At 51.2% G+C, this 17,834-nt stretch overlaps 1 protein-coding gene across 4 annotated transcripts in view; it reads left to right on the top strand.

Moving 5' to 3' along the window:
* TFR2 (transferrin receptor 2) overlaps positions 1-16,269 on the top strand; it is a 34,947-nt gene extending 18,678 nt beyond the window's left edge. For 2 of the 4 annotated variants that reach the window (XM_035136072.3, XM_088655619.1), the window contains exons 4-19: positions 987-1,176; positions 2,881-3,021; positions 3,097-3,208; positions 4,984-5,106; positions 7,263-7,379; positions 7,620-7,759; positions 8,331-8,503; positions 8,713-8,832; positions 9,944-10,026; positions 10,659-10,722; positions 11,482-11,549; positions 12,238-12,279; positions 12,926-13,010; positions 13,593-13,820; positions 13,933-14,073; positions 15,075-16,269. In XM_035136072.3, the coding sequence (XP_034991963.2) occupies positions 987-1,176; positions 2,881-3,021; positions 3,097-3,208; positions 4,984-5,106; positions 7,263-7,379; positions 7,620-7,759; positions 8,331-8,503; positions 8,713-8,832; positions 9,944-10,026; positions 10,659-10,722; positions 11,482-11,549; positions 12,238-12,279; positions 12,926-13,010; positions 13,593-13,820; positions 13,933-14,057 (1,811 nt within the window). In that variant the 3' untranslated portion in view covers positions 14,058-14,073; positions 15,075-16,269. Of the gene's footprint in view, positions 1-986; positions 1,177-2,880; positions 3,022-3,096; positions 3,209-4,983; positions 5,107-7,262; positions 7,380-7,619; positions 7,760-8,330; positions 8,504-8,712; positions 8,833-9,943; positions 10,027-10,658; positions 10,723-11,481; positions 11,550-12,237; positions 12,315-12,925; positions 13,011-13,592; positions 13,821-13,932; positions 14,074-15,074 lie in introns of all 4 variants that reach the window. The other 2 variants (XM_035136070.3, XM_035136071.3) reach the window with 1 other exon arrangement.
* Positions 16,270-17,834: the final 1,565 nt, after the last annotated feature.

Genomic DNA, 17,834 nt, shown 5'->3' with positions numbered 1-17,834 from the left:
TATGCAACTCCTTCTCCCCCAAGGTCCAAGTGGTCTCTCTCCCTCTGACTTCTCCATAGACCCCCCCACACACAAATGGTTGGGAAGCTCTGCCCACCCACCACAAATCCCACTCTACCTGGCAGTGGCTCCAGGTGGCCTTCCTCCCCATTGCGGCCTCCATGCCCTGAGCTCCACCCAGGTACAAATCCTTCCCAAAGATTCCTCTCCTGGCCATTGAGCCCTTTGCACTCAGCTGTTAGGCATTCTGTCCCTTTCTGAGCCAAAAAGCCCATGCCCTGGCCTGGACAGGTCTCTTCTCATATTCATATATCCTCCTTGCAGGTTTCCCCCGGTGCATCTGGTCGGCCACTGTGAGAACAAGGTGCTGGACTAGGTTGGTCCCCTTTGGCCTGATCCAGTATTCCTAGAGAAAGAGCTCTCTCGCTCTCTCATAGGACTTAAACCCAGCAGGGTTATCTGATGAAGCTGAAGAAGTCAGGGCAAAGGAAAGGAGGTCTTGGTGTACGGTTAACCTACGAAACTCACAGCCACACGAAGTGGCTTGGGTGCATTTTGAAGGGAAACAGGTACAGTCATTTCTGGGGGTCATCCACACTTACCTTTGCTCTGAATTTCTAGGCACAGGTCCCTGTCGAAGTGCTCCCCCCCTCCACTTCCCCACAGAAACCTGCTCTTTACAGATCAATGGAGCAAACAGCAATTCACAGAAAACCCAAATTGCTGTTTGTTCCGAGTCAGTGTTAAAGAGCAGGTTTTCCTGGGGAAAGCAGTGGGGGGGGGGAGCGCTTGGACACAGAAAGGTCAGTGTGGATGAGTCCTAACATAGCCAGCTTCTAGCAAGGCTTCCAGGTAACCCTACATTTTAGACTATGGGGAAACTTCTGTGTTTAAATTTGGGTGATCCGTACACCTTTTGCCCTGTGACCCTACTAACCCTCTGCTTTAAAGCCTGACTGCCCCCCTCTGTCCTCTGCTCTCCTCAGCCTTCCTCCTGGGGTACATCTTGTCCCGAGGGTCTTCCTGTATGGTCTGCGGAGACTACTTGGCAGTGGTGAATGACGAGAGCCCCCCCGAGGCGGAAGACGGCCAGAGGGGAGCCCCGCTGTACTGGGCTGACTTGCGGGAGATGTTCCAGAAGTACCTCAATGAGGAGAAGATTGAGGGGACGATCAGGTGAGATCCTTTCTCTACCACCATTTGCGTGTTTGCCCGAGTAGAGGATAAGAAACCATGCAAGTGAATATGAGTGACAGCCAGTATCGCTGTATTTTAAAACAATTTTAAAATCTAAATTGTATTTTAATCTGCATTTTAATCAATTGTTTTTCTTTCTTTTACATTTTATTGTAATTTTATTGATGTCAGCCACCCTGAGCCCAGCTCTCACTGGGGAGGGCGGGGTATAAATAAAATTATTCTTATTCTTATTCTTATTATTACAAGATGAACAACACAGTGTTACACACCACTTCAGTCTCTGAGTTGTGAGAGACTCTGGGGGGTTCCTTCAAGCGCTTATCTAGGGTTTGGTTTCCTTGGAACAAAAGTCATCAGAGACTGTGGTGTCCTTGGGATACGTTGTTTTATTGACACATATATACAACCTTAGCATAAGGTGGAGGGGCTCACAGCAGGAAACCCCCCAAAGATCTCGCTTCTCCATACATCACAGCTCTGCGTCCAGCACAGAGCAGGCAGGTCTCTGGGTCGCCAGCTTCCAGCCTGCTTCCAAACTTAACAAACTACGGTTCCCAGGATTCTTTGGGGGAAGCCATGTGCTTTAAATATATGGTTTGGGCGCAGCCTAGGTCCCTGTCTCTGTGTTCCCGAGCCTCTTGAGCTTGCTGATTGTAAGGTCAGCAGTTCGAATCTGTATGACAGGGTGAGCTCCTGTCGCTCTGTCCCAGCTCCTGCCAACCTAGCAGTTCGAAAGCATACCAACGCCTGTAGATAAATTAGTACTGTACCACTGTGATGGGAAGGTAAACGGCATTTCTGTACGCTCCGGCTTCTGTCACAATCCTCCGTGCGCCAGAAGCGGTTTAGTCATGCTGACCACATAACCTGGAAAGCTGTCTGCAGACAAACGCCGGTTCCCTCGGCCTGAAAGCGGAGATGAACATCGCGCGCCATAGTCTAGTTTGACTGGACTTAGCAGTCCAGTGGTCCTTTACCTTTACTTTTACCTTTACCTTACTTTTAGATTTAGAAAAGGGCAACTCAAATGATCAAGGGGGTGGTATGACCCTGCGGTGAAGAAAGGTTGCAGCATTTTGGAATATTATTATTACATTATTATTATTATTATTATTATTATTATTATTATTATTATTATTCCCCGCCGATCTCTGGATAGCTTACAGCATACGGTATATAAAACATAGTAAAACTTCAAACATTACAAAACTTCCGGATACAGGGCTGCCTTCAGATGTCTTCTGAAAGTTAATTTAGCTCAGGGAAAAGGCGTGTAGGAAGCGACACGATAGAAGTTTACGTATAACATAATGCCTGGCAGGTTTCCCTGCCTGGCAGGGAGAAAGCAGAGAGAGAAACGTTTTCCTTCCTCTCGTAACCCCAGAACTCTTGAACATCCCATGAAGCTGAATGTTGGGAGATTCTGGATAGATAAAAGAAACCCCTAGTTCACGCAGCGCAGGACAAGGAATATCAGAGGCAGCCATGTTCCTGACCACTAGCTTCTGGAAACCACAGGAGAGGAGGGTGTTGCTCTTGAGTTCAAATCCGGCTTGCGGGTTTAACACAGGCATCTGGCAACTGTGAAGACAGGATTCTGGGCTCGATGGGCCCCTGGCCTGATCCAGCAGGCTCCTGCTCTGCCCTTAAGGAACATCTCTCTCCCTTCACTTTGCGCAGAATGATGAGCGAATCCCCCCACCCACCTGGCTCCCCTCGCCTGGACGCCCTCTCCCGCCACGTCCTCGCTGCCTTCGGCTCCTACGGCCTGGACCACAGCTGGACCGACAGCCATTATGTGGGGCTGCAGCGCCCTGACCGGTCAGTGAAGGGTCCTGGAGGGGAGGTGGTTTGGCGGGGGCAGCACTTTCAACGCCCTCTGTCCTTCTCCTGCAGCCTGCGCCCCAATTTCCTGCAGCGGGTGGACACAAATGGGGTCGTGGTGGAGAAACTGCCGCTGGAGGACCCGGAGGTCTACTGCCCCTACAGCGCTTCCAGAACAGTCACGGTATAATCATTTCTTTATTATTTATTGCATTTGTGCCCCACCTTTTTCTCCAAGGGGCTCAAGGTGGCGTGTAAATAACCTTCCCCGCTTCCTGTTCTAATCCCCACAACAACCCTGTGAGGTAGGCTAGGCTGAGAGCGAGGAACTGGCCTTAAAGGTCACCCTCAGCAAACATTGTGGCCGAGTGGCGGGATTTGAACTCCGGTCCCGCCCAGGTCTTCGTCCAGTGCTCTAGCCACTACACCACACTGCTTCTCACTGTTGCCCCCACCAGGAGTCCTTTCACTGGCTTCTGTTAGTGCACCAGATCAGTTGAATCCAGCCCTTAATTTATTGATAAAAGTACAAGGTGATGTATTTATTATTTATTGCATTTATACCCCCCTTTTTTCTCCAAGGAGCTCAAGGTGGTGTGTACACTAATCCCCACAACTACCGTGTAGTTTGGGTTAGGCTGAGAGGCAGTGATTCATCCAAGGGGATTTGAGCCCTGGTCTCTCCCAGGCTCTAGTCTGGCACTTTAACCACTATGCAACATTGCTGTTCCCTGTTTTTAACACTTTTGACCTTTAAAGCCCTATGCGGCCTAGGACCCTCATACCTACGGGACCACCTCTCCTGATATGCCCCACGGAGGACCTTAAGGTCCATAAACAACAACACTTTGGAAGTCCCGAGCCCCAAGGAGGTTAGACTGGCCTCAACCAGGGCCAGGGCCTTTTCAGCTCTGGCCCCAGCCTGGTGGAACGCCCTACCGCAGGAGATCAGGGCCCTGCGGGATTTGACATCTTTCCGCAGGGCCTACAAGACGGAGCTGTTCCGCCTGGCCTTTGGGCTGGACTCAGTCTAACCCCCCCCCCTCTCATTATTATTTTTTAATGGAACCCCTTATATGAGATTTGTATATAAATTTTCCCTCGGCTCTTTTTGCTGGCCCATGTAGGACCAGCATGGAGAGTTGGCCCCGGTGAATATTTGACATTTTCTCCCCTTATGGCTTTGATCTATAGGCTACCACTAAAACAAGGCTGCATTTTAAGCTGCATTTTAAACTGTATTCTAACAGTTTTAATCAACTGTTGTTGTTTTTTGTGTGTTTTTTTTTTAAAAAAAATGTTTTTACTGTATTTATATTTAGTGTTAGCCGCCCTGAGCCCGGTCTCGGCTGGGGTATAAATATTATTATTATTATTATTATTATTATTATTATTATTATTATTATTATTTTCCTCTGCCTGAGATAGATAAACGAGATAGGGCAGGTGGATAGTTTTAATCCCACTTCTGGCCGCCAGCTGTGACCACAACCAGCGACCCAGAATATCAATACGCCTGTCAAAAAAGAGAGCTGCTCTTAAAGGGGAAGAAAATAAACAAATACAAATGTTTGGTTGTTTTTTTAAAAAAGTATTTATACATTATGACCTCCAACCAATTTAAGAAGATGAGCTAGCAAATGCCCTGCTGGATGAGGCCAATAGCCCATCTAGTCCACCTAGCCCAGCATCCTGTTCTCACACCGTTCCATAGTTTTACTCTGCGCTGTGGGAAGAACAACTTTGGCTGTGTCCCACCAGTCGGGAGGGAGTTCCAAAGTTGTCTGGCAGCAGCCACCACCAAGAAGGCCCTCTCCCCACCAAGCAGGTCTGTGCGGGTGGCAGGACTGAGAGAAGGGCTTCCCCAGAAGATCTCAGGGCAGGTTCATAGGGGAGGATATGGTCCTTTGGACAAGCTGTGCCCAAGCCTTTCCTTTCCACCCCGCTGTCTGCCTGCAGGGGGGCCTGGTCTTTGCCAACTACGGGCGCCAAGAGGACTTTGCGGTGCTGAAGCAGCATGGAGTGAACCCCCAAGGCCACCTCGTCATCGTCCGGATCGGGAAGATCAGCTATGCTGAGAAGGTGAGGCTGGGCTCCTGAATGTGACCCTCTGTGAAAGGGTTGAGGCCACGGGCAGGGAGCATCGTCCGCGGCCCTCCAGATCTGCTACAGTTCCCATTAGCCCAACCAGGCAGTAAGGCCAATATTCCAAGATGGCAGGAGTCAGGTCCCAGAAACTTTGGTGGGGGGGCCACCTAGAAACACCAGATTTCAGAAAAGGGTCCTCCAGATTGAAGGGCAAGAATGGAGGGGTGTAGAATCATGGAATTGTAGAGTTGGGAAAGACCCTGAGGGTCATCTAACTGAACCCACTGGAGTGCACAGCTGAAGCATCCCTGACAGATGGCCATCTGACCTTGGTTTAAAAACCTCTAATGAAGGGGAGTCCACCACCTTCTGGGGGAGTCTGTTCCTGATACTGAGCCGGAATCGTCTCTCTTGCCATTTGAATCCATTGGTTCGGGCCCTACACTCCAGGGCAGCAGAAAGCAAGCTTGCTCCATCTTCCGTGGGATACCCTTAGATCAGGGGTGTCAAACTCAAATTCATCGGGGGCCGCATCAGAATTTTTGGTCACCCTCAAAGGGCCGGTTGTATCTGTAGGAAAAATACCCTTTAAAAGAGGTATCAGGGGGGGTATGGGGGGAAGAGGGGGGAGGACAAACCCAGCTTTAAAATGGACCACCTTTGACTCTCAATGCCCACGGGGTCTACTGGTGGCAGAAGTGGACTTGTGGGGGGAGGGAGGGAAGAAGGATGGAGTATATATATTATGTTTTGTTCTGTTTTGTCTATATTAAAATCAATAAAAATTATTTTTTAAAAAAGACTTTAAAGGCATGCACAGCAACATTACCTTTTTGTGCAGGGAGTGCGGGCGGGTGGCGGCGAGGCAGCAGGTTAGTGGTGGTGGCGGGGGCCTGATCCGGCCATAGGCCGAGTGGGGGAGGTGGCGATCTGGTGGGAGGCCGGCTAGCGGCGGCGGCGGGAGGCCGCTAGCGCTGGAGGCGGGGCTCGATCCGGCCGTGGGCCAAGCGATGGAAGCGGCAGGAGGCCGCTAGCGACGGAGGCAGGGCCCGATCCGGCCATAGCCCGAGTGCCAGAGGCGGCGGGAGGCCGCTAGTGGCGGAGGCGGGGCCCGATCCGGCCGTAGGCCGAGCGATGGAGGTGGCGGGAGGCCGCTAGCAGTGGAGGAGGGGCCCGATCCAGCCGTAGCCAGAGTGCCAGAGGCGGCGGGAGGCCGCTAGCGGCGGAGGCAGGGCTCGATCTGGCCGTAGGCCGGGCGCTGGAGGCGACAGGAGGCCGCTAGCGGTGGAGGAGGGGCCCGATCCGGCCGTAGGCCGAGCGCTGGAGGCGGGGAGAGTCCGCTAGCGCTGGAGGCGGGGCCCGATCCGGCCATAGGCCGAGCGTTGGAGGCGGTGAGAGGCCGCTAGCGCTGGAGGCGGGGCCCGATCCGGCCATAGGCCGAGCGTTGGAGGCGGCGAGAGGCCGCTAGCGCTGGAGGCGGGGCCCGATCCGGCCATAGGCCGAGCGTTGGAGGCGGCGAGAGGCCGCTAGCGCTGGAGGCGGGGCCCGATCCGGCCATAGGCCGAGCGCTGAAGGAGGCGGTAGGCCGCTAGCGGAGGCGGCGGGGCCCGATCCGGCCGTGGGCCGAGCGCTAGTGGCGGCAGCGGGGGTGAAGGCTGGCGGCCACGCGGGCCACATGACGAGGTCTGGCGGGCCGGATTTGGCCCGCGGGCCTTGGGTTTGACACCCGTGCCTTAGATACTTGAAGGTGGCGATCCTATCTCCTCTCAGTCTCCTCTGTTCCAGGCTAAGAATCCCCAACTCCCTCGACCGTTCCTCATCAGGCTTGGTTTCCAGACCCTTGATCCTCTTGGTCGCCCTCCTTTGCACACCTTCCAGCTTGTAGGGTAGACCTTTGTGGAACTGGTGGAAGGGAAGGTATTGAGCGCTGATGGATACAATGAAAGGTGCAGTTTCCCTAAATAGTAACGTGGCTGTCAAAAAAGACGGCTGCGTTAAAGGGAAAGGAAATGATGGCACCATTGTGGGGGCTTGGGAGAGCTGAATCAGAGCAACGTGGTCTGTGGGTGTGGCGTCCAATTTCTTCAATGGTTGAGAGGGATTGCTGTGTGTGAAATTGTTCTGGAGCTCCCAGCTTCTCTTTGTCCCAGGTGGCCAACGCGGAGGCTTCGCAAGCCAAGGGAGTTCTCATTTACCCGGACCCTGCTGATGTCCCACAAGACCCTCGCAAGCTGGGGCTGTCCCCAAACACAAGCATTTACGGGCACGTGAGTACAGCCTTCATTGGGACTGAGAGAGAGAGAGAGAGGTGGGTTGGGGGCTCATGCCGAGAGACCCTGCCTGTGGTCCCAGACAATCTTTCCCAGCCAGGAAGCCCTAAAACAGCCCTTCAAAAGCAGCAGCCCTCTCCCATCGATGTTCCCCAGCAGCTAGGATACTGGGGATAGACTGCTCCTAAGTGTGGGGGCTCCCCTTAAGCATTCCCAATCCTTCTCTCGCGCTCGTAGGTCCACATGGGGGCCGGAGACCCCTACAGCCCCGGCTTCCCTTCATTCAACCACACCCAGTTCCCTCCGATTCAGTCCTCAGGACTGCCCTCCATCCCCACACACCCAGTCAGTGCCAACGTGGCTGCCCACCTGCTCAGGTGAGTCGGGTGGCGGGTTCCTTGGGGGGGGGGGTGATGGGAAGCAAATTGGAGGACATGGCGGGGTGTGTGTGAATGCAGTTCTCTGGGGCTTCTCTACTCGGCCCTCAGGCCATGCCCCTAGGCCCAGGCCCCCTTCACCAGATTTGCCCCACCCCCTGCTCAAGTGCTTTTGCCTGGCAGGAGTTGTGAACACGCCTCTTTCCTGCCTAGGTGAAGGTTGGAATGGAGTGTGGGTATAAAGGGTTGGGGACAAAGAAATATTTGGCATGGAGTATATAGGGCTTTAGGGGAGGGGTAGACCCTCTGGTGGGGGACACGTCATGCTCCTTCTGGGGTAGTTTGGCCATCTGCCAGGGATTCCTTAGCTGTGATTCCTGCATTGCAGTGGGTTGGACTGGATGACCCTTGTTGGTCCCTTTGAACACTACAATCCTGATTCTGTGATGGTCTCCGGAATCAGCCTGGGGTCCTGTGGGGTGCCGCATGGGCAGGGTGAGGTCAGGCGGCCAGCTGCCCCGGTCCTCCCTTGAAAGATCAGCCTGTGGATTCACAAGGGTTCTCCTTGCAGGCAGCTGACGGGCCCCACTGCCCCACAAGCCTGGAAGGGACGCCTTCCCAATGTCCTGTACCAGCTCGGACCCGGGGGGCCCGACTTCCAGCTGCAGCTGGGAGTTCAGAACAAAAAGCAATCCGTGATGATCAACAACATCTTCGGGTGCATCGAGGGTAGATTCGAACCCGGTATGTGGTTCCTCGGTTCCCCAGGCAAGGATTATGCGGATGGGGGTGGGTGGGCACATGAGTGTTAAAGTGGAGGCGTAGGGTGCTCAGAACTCCCGTGTTTTCTGAAAGGGGAAACAGTATTCAGGGAGGTTGAACTGCTGATCTCACTGCGAAGGGAGCTTTTGATTTTCACCTCCATCCATGCATTGTTTTCTCCGCTTGCTTAGATCATTATGTTATCGTGGGGGCCCAGCGGGATTCTCTGGGTCCAGGGGCCGCCCGTTCCGGAGTGGGCACAGCCATCCTGTTGGAGTTGGCCCGCACTTTCACAGCTATGGTGAGAAACGGTGAGTAGGATGGCTGCAGGAGGGAGGAACGATAATGGAAGTCCCTGGAATAGCCATGTGGCTGTAGAAAAAGATGGCTGCCTTAAGGGGGAGGGAGTGAAAGAAAATACGTGGCTTTGAGGAAGGATCTAATGGGTGGGTCGGTGTGGGAGAGAGAGAGGCGGCCAAGGGACCTGACTGTTACGGTTTTAAGGGAGGGCATTTTGGAAATAGCCAAGTAGACACCTTGGTTCAATCTCCTTACCCCACGTGCCCACTTAACCGCTTCAAATGGGTGCCACATAACACCGCGTCTGTGAGAAATCAATCTTTCAGTGTGGCGGCGGCTACTCTATGGAACTCCCTGCCTCTTGAAATCAGGCAAGCGCCTTTGCTGGGCTCTTTTTGGCTCCGGCTAGAAACATTTTTGTTTAGACAAGCCCGCCTAGACATGTAGAATGTCAATATGTGATTTGATCTGTTTTTAGTTTATTGCTGCTTTTATCTTTTGAACGTTTCAAAGAGTTATCTTTCCTGTTTTTACTGATAATTTTATTGTGATTTTAAAAAATTATTTATTTGGTTTTTCAGATTAAAATTTTGCAGTCACATATCCAACATATAACATAAAAACAAGATTCCAAGGAATCTCTTGGACTTCTCTCCTCCTGTTTGTGGGTCCTATTGTTAATAATTTCCTCCTGCATCTTTTAGAATGATCCAAATCTTTTACCTCTCCATTATATCCAAAATTCACCACTAAACTACAAGTGATATTCCAATCCTACTAATGATTTTAACTGTTTACAATGGTCTTTAAGTTATAAATTTCCCCCATTCCTTATTAAAAATTTTGGTCTTCCTGATTTCTGATTCTTCCTGTCATTTTAGCCATTTCAGCATAGTCCATCCACTTGATCTGCCATTCTTCTCTGGTCGGGACTTTATCTTCTTTCCACCTCTGGGCCAATAACATCTGCGCAGCTGTGGTTGCATACATAAATGAGAATTTTATTGTTTTAAGCCACTTTGAGGGTTGTTGCTGTTGTTGTTGTTTTACAATCAAGCGGTGTATGGACTTTGTGAAACAAATAGTAAGTGAATTGCCACCCCTGTTGTTCAACTACTTTAGGATTCCAGCTCCGGAGAAGTTTGCTCTTTGCCAGTTGGGATGCTGGTGATTTTGGCAGTGTGGGCTCCACTGAGTGGCTTGAGGTGAGCAGGACACCTGAATGAACTGGGCCTTTTAAACAGAAAAGGGGTGCAGCCACCTGGGGTGGGGTTTTGGGGGGTGGGGGGCGGTATTCAGAAATCTTGCACATAGAACACTGCAATGGAACGTGGCTGGAATAAAGGTCCAAGGATTCACATTTTTAAAATTCTGGGAAGCTTTTCCTTTTGAGCCTGGAGAAAGGGAGGGGGGATCTCTCAGCTGGGCTCAGCCAGATCTTCTTTTGTGCTGTGTTTTCCAGGCTCCGAATCAGCGGTAAAATGTGTGTTTTCCCAGGGAAAGTGCTGCGACAAAAAACCCCCCCAAAACCCCACTTTGAATGGGAGCTTTAAAACTCGGACCTTTGGCTAGAAATGCAGCATCGAAGGAAGTCTGGACAAGCCCCCCCTTCCCGTCTCCCCTTCCGAACCCAGTTCAGGAGAGGGCTAAGATCCCTTCCTGTCATAGAAGGAAGAGTGGCAAGCAGATGTTTTCATAGAATCATAGAATTGTAGAGTTGGAAGGCGACCCCCCCCCAATTTCCCAATGCCTTGTCCCTCTTGTGGCCGAGTGGTCTTATTCACAAGTCCCTCCAAGCCCACCCCACCTTTGTTAAATCCTGCTCCTTTCTTCACAGGGGTATCTCACAATGTTGCACCTTAAGGCCGCTGCCTATATCAGCCTGGACAACGTAGTCCTGGGTGAGTGGGGAAAGGAGGGGGGGCGTTATGGGAAGGAATCCAGCAGCATCCATAACACCATTATACAAGTCCATTGTGCATTTGGAATAACTGTGTACAGTTCCGGTCGCCTCACCTTAAAAGGGATATTGTAGAGTTGGGAGAAGTTCAGAAAAGGGCAACCAAAACAGTCAAGGGGACGAGGGCAAGTCCCCCATGAGGAAATGTTGCAGCATTTGGGACTTTTGTCTAAACGAGACCATTGAGGTCCATCTAAACGAGATCACTGACTGAGTTCCATAGAATCATAGAATCATAGAGTTGGAAGAGACCACAAAGGCCATCCAGTCCAACCCCCTGCCAAGCAGGAAACACCATCAAAGCATTCTTGACATATGCCTGTCAAGCCTCTGCTTAAAGACCTCCAAAGAAGGAGACTCCACCACACTCCTTGGCAGCAAATTCCACTGCCGAACAGCTCTTACTGTCAGGAAGTTCTTCCTAATGTTTAGGTGGAATCTTCTTTCTTGAAGTTTGAATCCATTGCTCTAGCTTAGTAATGCACCTGGTTTGAGGCACCTGGAGACGCCAGCCTTGGACTGAGCCTGCAGGAGCTGCTGCTGAGCTAGGAAGGAGCAGAAAGGATCTGGCCTTTTGCAAGAGAGGGCAAGGGGAGATTTGAAGAAAGGAGAAGGGGGCTGGGGAGATAAGAGGGGCAGAGATGTGGGAGGAGAGTCTTGATGCTGGTGCTCAACGCCTGTCTTCTCTCCCACCCCCCAGGAGATGACAAATTCTTCGCCAAGACCAGCCCTGCACTTGTCAGCCTCATCGAAAGCATCATTAAGCAGGTAAGCCCAGCTTCCCCCACCCTCCCAGGACTCTGGGGTCTGAAGCAGCTGGACCTGGGGGGAGGGGGCTCCAGGGTTCCCAGGGAGGGCTGCAAGAGGGTTGCAGGGCGGGGAGGGGGGCACGGCAGATGAGTTAAGGGGTGCCTGGAATGGGAAGGTGGTAAGGAGCCTAGACTCCTAGGTTCTCCAAACAGCGGTTCAAGATTTATAAAGTAACACGGTGGAGATCCGGTGAAGCCGAGCGTGGGAAGATTCAGGGCACGTAAAAGGAAGTCCTTCTTCATGCAGCACAGAGTTAAACTGTGGAACTCCCTCGCACAGGAGGCAGCGGTGGCCACCAACCTTTGAAAGAGGATTGGGCAAATTCATGGAGGAGGAGAGGGCTATCAATGGCTACTAGCCAGGATGGTTGCGTTCTGCCTCCACAGTTGGAGGACACGATGCTTCTGAATCCCAGTTACTGGAAACCACAAGAGAGAAGAGGTCTCTTGTGCTTGGATCCTGCTTGCAGGCTTCCCATAAAGGACACCTGGCTGGCCCCTGTGAGAATAGGATGCTGGGCTAGCTGGGCTGTTGGCCTGATCCAGCAGGGCTTGTCTTATGTTCTTAGTTAGTTTTCTAGGTTACAGCTTCGGAGGGAGGCAGGGTTGACCCTTTGCCTCCTGGTCTCTTTCTCTCTCTCCTGCAGGTAGACAGTCCCAGCCGCAGTGGGCAAAGCATCTTCGACCAGGTGACCGAACAGGGTCAGCGCTGGGAGACGGAGGTGTAAGAGCTCAGTCTTGGTCTTTGACTTCCCCTTCCAACCCTTCTTGCTATTTATTTACTTACTTATTGCATTGATATCCCACATTTTCCTCCATGGTGCTCAAGGTGGCTTATGTCATTTAATCCTCACAACAACCCTGTAAGGTAGGTCAAGCGGAGAGTGAGGGATTGGCCCCTTAGGTCACACTCAGTGAGCTTCATAGCTGAGAGGGGGGATTCAAACCCAGGTCTACCCCTCCAGCTGCTCCTCTGAGCTTCTTCCCAGCTGAGCCGGGGCTGAGCCCTGAAATCTGTCTCAACGGCTGGGTCTAACATCTAAAAAGCAGCAAGTAATGATTATTTAAAAAGAGAAAGTTAGTGCCTCTGAGCATGTACTGAATAACCGAACCCACCCACCCCCACCACCAAATTTTGACTTTGTATGAGCCACGCTTAGAGTGGAATAACAATGTGGCTGTCAAAAAAGATGGCTGCCTTAAAGGGGATGGGAACAAATGCACAAAGGGGTACTATATCTCCATACAATATACCGTGTATCCCTTAATTTCCCTTCTACTCTTATTTACCGTACTCCTTTAACAGCTTTATTATTATGCTCTCCTTTATGTCAGAATACGTCCCCTTCCCATGGACAGCAGCGCCTTCGCCTTCACTTCCTTTGGGGGGGTCCCTGCTGTGGAATTCTCCTTCGCAGAGGTGAGAGCTCCAATCCATTTTGTCTCAGTCCAGCATTCAACTTAGTGGGTGGGAACAATTGGCTGCTTGGGAACTTGGAGGGAACACCATGGTGTGGAAGGAAATGGCGAGCATTACAGTAATCCCTCTTCATACTCATGGAAACCCAATGAATCTGAATGCTGGAAGATTCAGGACAGATAAAAGAAAAGACTCCTTCAGAAAAGTTACGGGATTTCAGCAGGAAGCTGTGGGGCATTGGCCAATTGGAAATGAAGCCCCAAAAACATCCACAGCTACAAACAGCATTGAAAGCAGTGTTGTGGTCTAACTGCCCCATTAACATCGTGAACACAACTTGTCATGAATGCGGAATAAAAAGGACCTCTAAAAATAGGGAGGCGAGGTGATATGGAACACGGTTCTTCTTATTCCTTACTGCCACTGACTGGACATTTGCAAGAGAAATCTTGCCACCCTCTTATGCCCCTAGACACACACACACACCCCACAAATGCAGTAGCCCCCCCCCATTACCCCAGTTCTCCACTTCCTGGAGCTTCACCAACATCCCTCAACCTCAAAGTGGTTCTCTGCCCGCAGGACTCCCGCCGCTACCCGTTCCTCAACACCATGGCGGACACTTACGACAACCTCAACCGGGCTCTCTATGGGCGCCTCCCGGCCGTGGCCAAGACCGTGGCAGAAGTGGTGGGCCACTTGCTCATCAAGATGACGCACGACCACCTCCTGCCCCTCGACTACTGGTGCTACGGGGACGTCCTCTTGGAGCACATTGCTCGCTTCAACGAATACACGGCGCTGCTGAAGGTAAGCGGGGCGCGCCCTGCAAGCCTGCCTGCCCCCCTCCCCAAAAAGAAAACGCTGCGCTAGAACCGCCCAGTCTTTTAAAGGCTTCAACCTCCCCGCTTGCTTCCACCAGAGCCGAGGGCTGACCCTGCAATGGATGTACTCGGCCAGAGGCGATTACATGCGTGCAGCGGACAAGCTACGCAAGGACATCTACAGCTCCGAGGAGCAGAACGAGAGGCTCTTGCGCATGTATAACGTGCGCATAATGCGGGTGAGGCAAGGCAGAGGCGTGGGGTGGACGGTGAGGGGGCTTAGCATAGCAGCGGCTGTCCTAATCTCTCCCCCACCCACCCTGATAGCATGGATATTCCTTGTGTATGGCCCATAACTAGTAACCTAGAGAAAGGAAGGAAAAGCCCAGGGACCCAGGGGCCAAATGCGGCCGCCAGGTCTCGCTGTCTGGCCCTCACATCTCTCTCTGGGCCACCAACCCCATCCCTAGCCTTGCTTTTGCTCCTCCTTGGGTGTTTCTGCCTGGCTAAGATGTGTCCCTGAGCTCTGATAGTGCCTCTTGAAGCGCCTGGATGGCGTGTCTGTAGAAACTGTACGAGTTGCTGTTCTGCCCCTGGCACTGCCTGCCAGCAGCATGTGGCCCCTGGAAGGATGCGCAGAAGGGAATGCGGCCCTCGGCCTGAAAATGATTCCTTATCCCTGACCTGGCACAATTGCCCCCTTGATGCACCTAAGCTTCCCTTTCTTTCTTGCCACCAGGGTGGTTTGCGGGAAGCTCTCTTGTGTGGAATTGCAGAAACAAAATTTAAAAATTCCTTCCAGTAGCACCTTAGAGACCAACTAAGTTTGTCACTGGTATGAGCTTTCGTGTGCATGCACACTTCTTCAGATACACTGAAACAGAAGTCTGAAGAACTGTATCTGAAGAAGTGTGCATACACACGAAAGCTCATACCAATGACAAACTTAGTTGGTCTCTAAGGTGCTATTGGAAGGAATTTTTTAATTTTGTTTCGACTATGGCAGACCAACACGGCTACCTACCTGTAACTGGAATTGCAGAGTTTTCGTTATCCTGGATTAGTTATCCTGGAATTAAAGGAGCAGCCTTTTGCAGAGGATGCTTCTGTGCCCTCCCTCCTTCCTCCCTGATTCACCAGACCCTGCCCGGTACAGATGGGGTTCTGCTAGTTTGGGGGGGGCAGTGCTGTGGACTTTGGGTAACTTTGCTCCACTAACGGCTCCCCCTCTCTGTCCCAGGTGGAATTCTACTTCCTCTCCCAGTACGTGGCAGTCACGGAGACCCCGTTCCGGCACATCTTGCATGGCCGGGGCGCCCACACCATCAAGGCCCTGCTGGAGCATGTCAGCCTCTTGCGTGAGGCCCCCCAGAGCTTCGACGAGGTCCTCTTCCGCCGCCAGCTGGCATTCGTCACTTGGACGCTCCAGGGGGCGGCCAATGCCCTGAGTGGAGACGTCTGGAATATCGACAACAACTTCTGAACGCCAAAACACGTAAAAGGGGGGTGGGGAGGGCCCCTCTCATTCCTGGAGCTGAAACGAACTTTTGAATGCATTTCCAAAAAATGTAATCTGAGCCATGAAATCCCCACCCATGAAGAATTGTCTAGAATCCACCAGCATCCGTAATTGGGAATGTTGCAACACACTTCAGTTATGCAGTAAGTGCATTTTAATCTGGGCCAGCGGATTCTAGTCCTGCACAGCCAAAATTTGTTTCAGCTCTACCTCCTTTTATTCTCCTCACTGCTGGAATCATAGAATTACAGAGTTGGGAGGGACCCTGAGGGTCATTTAATCCAACCCCCTCCTGCAATGCAGGAATCACAGCTTGATCTTCTTCTTGCCTGTTCTGAATTTATCGGTGGCAAAGGCTCACTATAAATTGTCCATGTCCTGCCACATGAGTGGAGAGCAGGCTATGGTTGTGTTTCCCTGACTTAATTGCCTCACTTACACCCTTGTTCCTTTCCCCTCCCTTCTCCCCCTCTTAATTTATCAGCAGCAGTGTCTGCTATAAATTTAATTGATTTATTGCTATGTAATAGAGCGAATCCTGCACTTCACATTCACCCTTTACCTGGCACCTGTTTTAATTGTTCCCCGTATTCCGGTTTGTTCAGTGCCCCTTTGCTGACTCCCAGCTCCCTCGCTTCAATATTTATCAGTTGCACTGATGACTATGTCAGCCTTTCCTAACTTGGCGCCCGCCAGATGTTTAGGACTATAACTCCCAGCAGCCCTGCCTGTGCGATGCTGAGCCTGATGGGAGTTGTAGTCTAAAACATCTGCTTGAGAGCACTGGGTTTCATGAAGGCTGCCATGTATGTTTATTGCTATGCGATACGATGAAAATCCGCCCTACCTCATTAATAAGAACCAAAGCCTTGTTAATTTATCAGTGGCAAAGATCACTATAAATTATTTCTTGTTACATTTGCATGGTTATTTGTCCAGTGGTTTTATTGTCCAGCTCATCAAGTGGACAAACACATGGATAGAATTGAATTGTACACTCATAGAATTGCTCATCTAGTCCAACTGCAGGAATCACAACTAAAGCATCCCTGTTTGATGACAGACAGGAACAGAATCAGAGGCAAGTTTGAAAATGGGACAAGTGTTACTTTATGGTCGTTATTCTGAGATACCAAGACCAGTTTTTAGGAATCTCAGTGTCCCTCAACCATACTACCGATTCCTGACAAATACAGTGTCATCAGCAGCTCATTGCATTTGTCCAAGGATCCTGGAATCCCACCCACCAGAAATAAGCAGCAGGGCCGTCTTAAGCGTATCTGGCGTCCTGGTGCGAAGATCCCTCCGGCGCCCCCCCCCCATTTCCCGATGCGGCTGTCTGGTGGGCGCAGCGCGGCGGCGCCCTGGCACATTACGCCACCCAGCCTTGCCTTAGAGCCGGCCCTGATAAGCAGCCCTCTGTCACTATTCATAAGAGAAGGAGCTGAGCTTTCCCTGATCTTGTCAAGGCAGTGTAGACTCTTGTTCAGCCTTTGCAAACCCACATTTTAATACTCAGACCAACACGGCTACCTACCTGTAACCACATTTTAAGACTACAACTCCCATCAGCTCCAGCCAGTGTGGCTATTTGTGAATTTAAGAGACTAGTTATCCCACTACAGTGGTACCTCGGTTTATGAACACAATTGGTTCCGGAAGTCTGTTCATAAACTGAAGCGTTCATAAACTGAAGCGAACTTTCCCATTGAAAGTAATGGAAAGTGGATTAATCCGTTCCAGACGGGTCCGCGGAGTACTTAAACTGAAGCGTTCATAAACTGAAGCATGGGTGTAATTGGTACCGGAAGTCTGTTCATAAACTGAAGCATTCATAAACTGAAGCGAACTTTCCCATTGAAAGTAATGGAAAATGAATTAATCCGTTCCAGATGGGTCCGCGGCGTTCATAAACCGAAAATTCATAAACCGAGGTGTTCATAAACCGAGGTTCCACTGTATACCTGTTGCCAAGGGGGGAGGAGGGGGGGAACCAGGCTGGTGATCTCCTGTGTCTGAGAAGATTTAATGGGCTGCTTTTGGGGGCTCAGATCTAACTTTTATACTACCTGCTCATGGTTACAGGGCAAAGTGTGGTGAGTTTAAGGGTCTGCTCTCGTGTCAGCAGCCCTGATGCCTACTCCTACTCAGGAGGTTTTGGGGAAAGTGGGCTAGGAGAGGGTGTCAGGGCCCCTCGATGGTGCAACTGTCTCTTTGAAGACTACCCCCCCCCCAAAGCTGAAGCACAAGAGGGGGCAGGAGCTGGAGTCAAGGGGGTGGGAATGTTGTAAAAGTGTGTGTAAAGTTGTGCAGTGCCATTAGGGTGGGTGATAAATAGTATGAAACATATTTTCCTTTGGCACCAAATACATTTTCTGTCGCCACTTACCCATACTATCAGCAAAAGAGAGCAAAATTCTCCAGAGGTTTTTTTTTTTAGTGCTGTCTTCTAAAAACACAGAGTTCCTCAATCTCCTTTTC

Source organism: Zootoca vivipara, chromosome 12, assembly GCF_965207765.1.
Source record: "Zootoca vivipara chromosome 12, rZooViv2.hap1.1, whole genome shotgun sequence".
NCBI lineage: Eukaryota > Metazoa > Chordata > Lepidosauria > Squamata > Lacertidae > Zootoca > Zootoca vivipara.
This window is presented reverse-complemented; position numbering and strand designations above follow the sequence as displayed.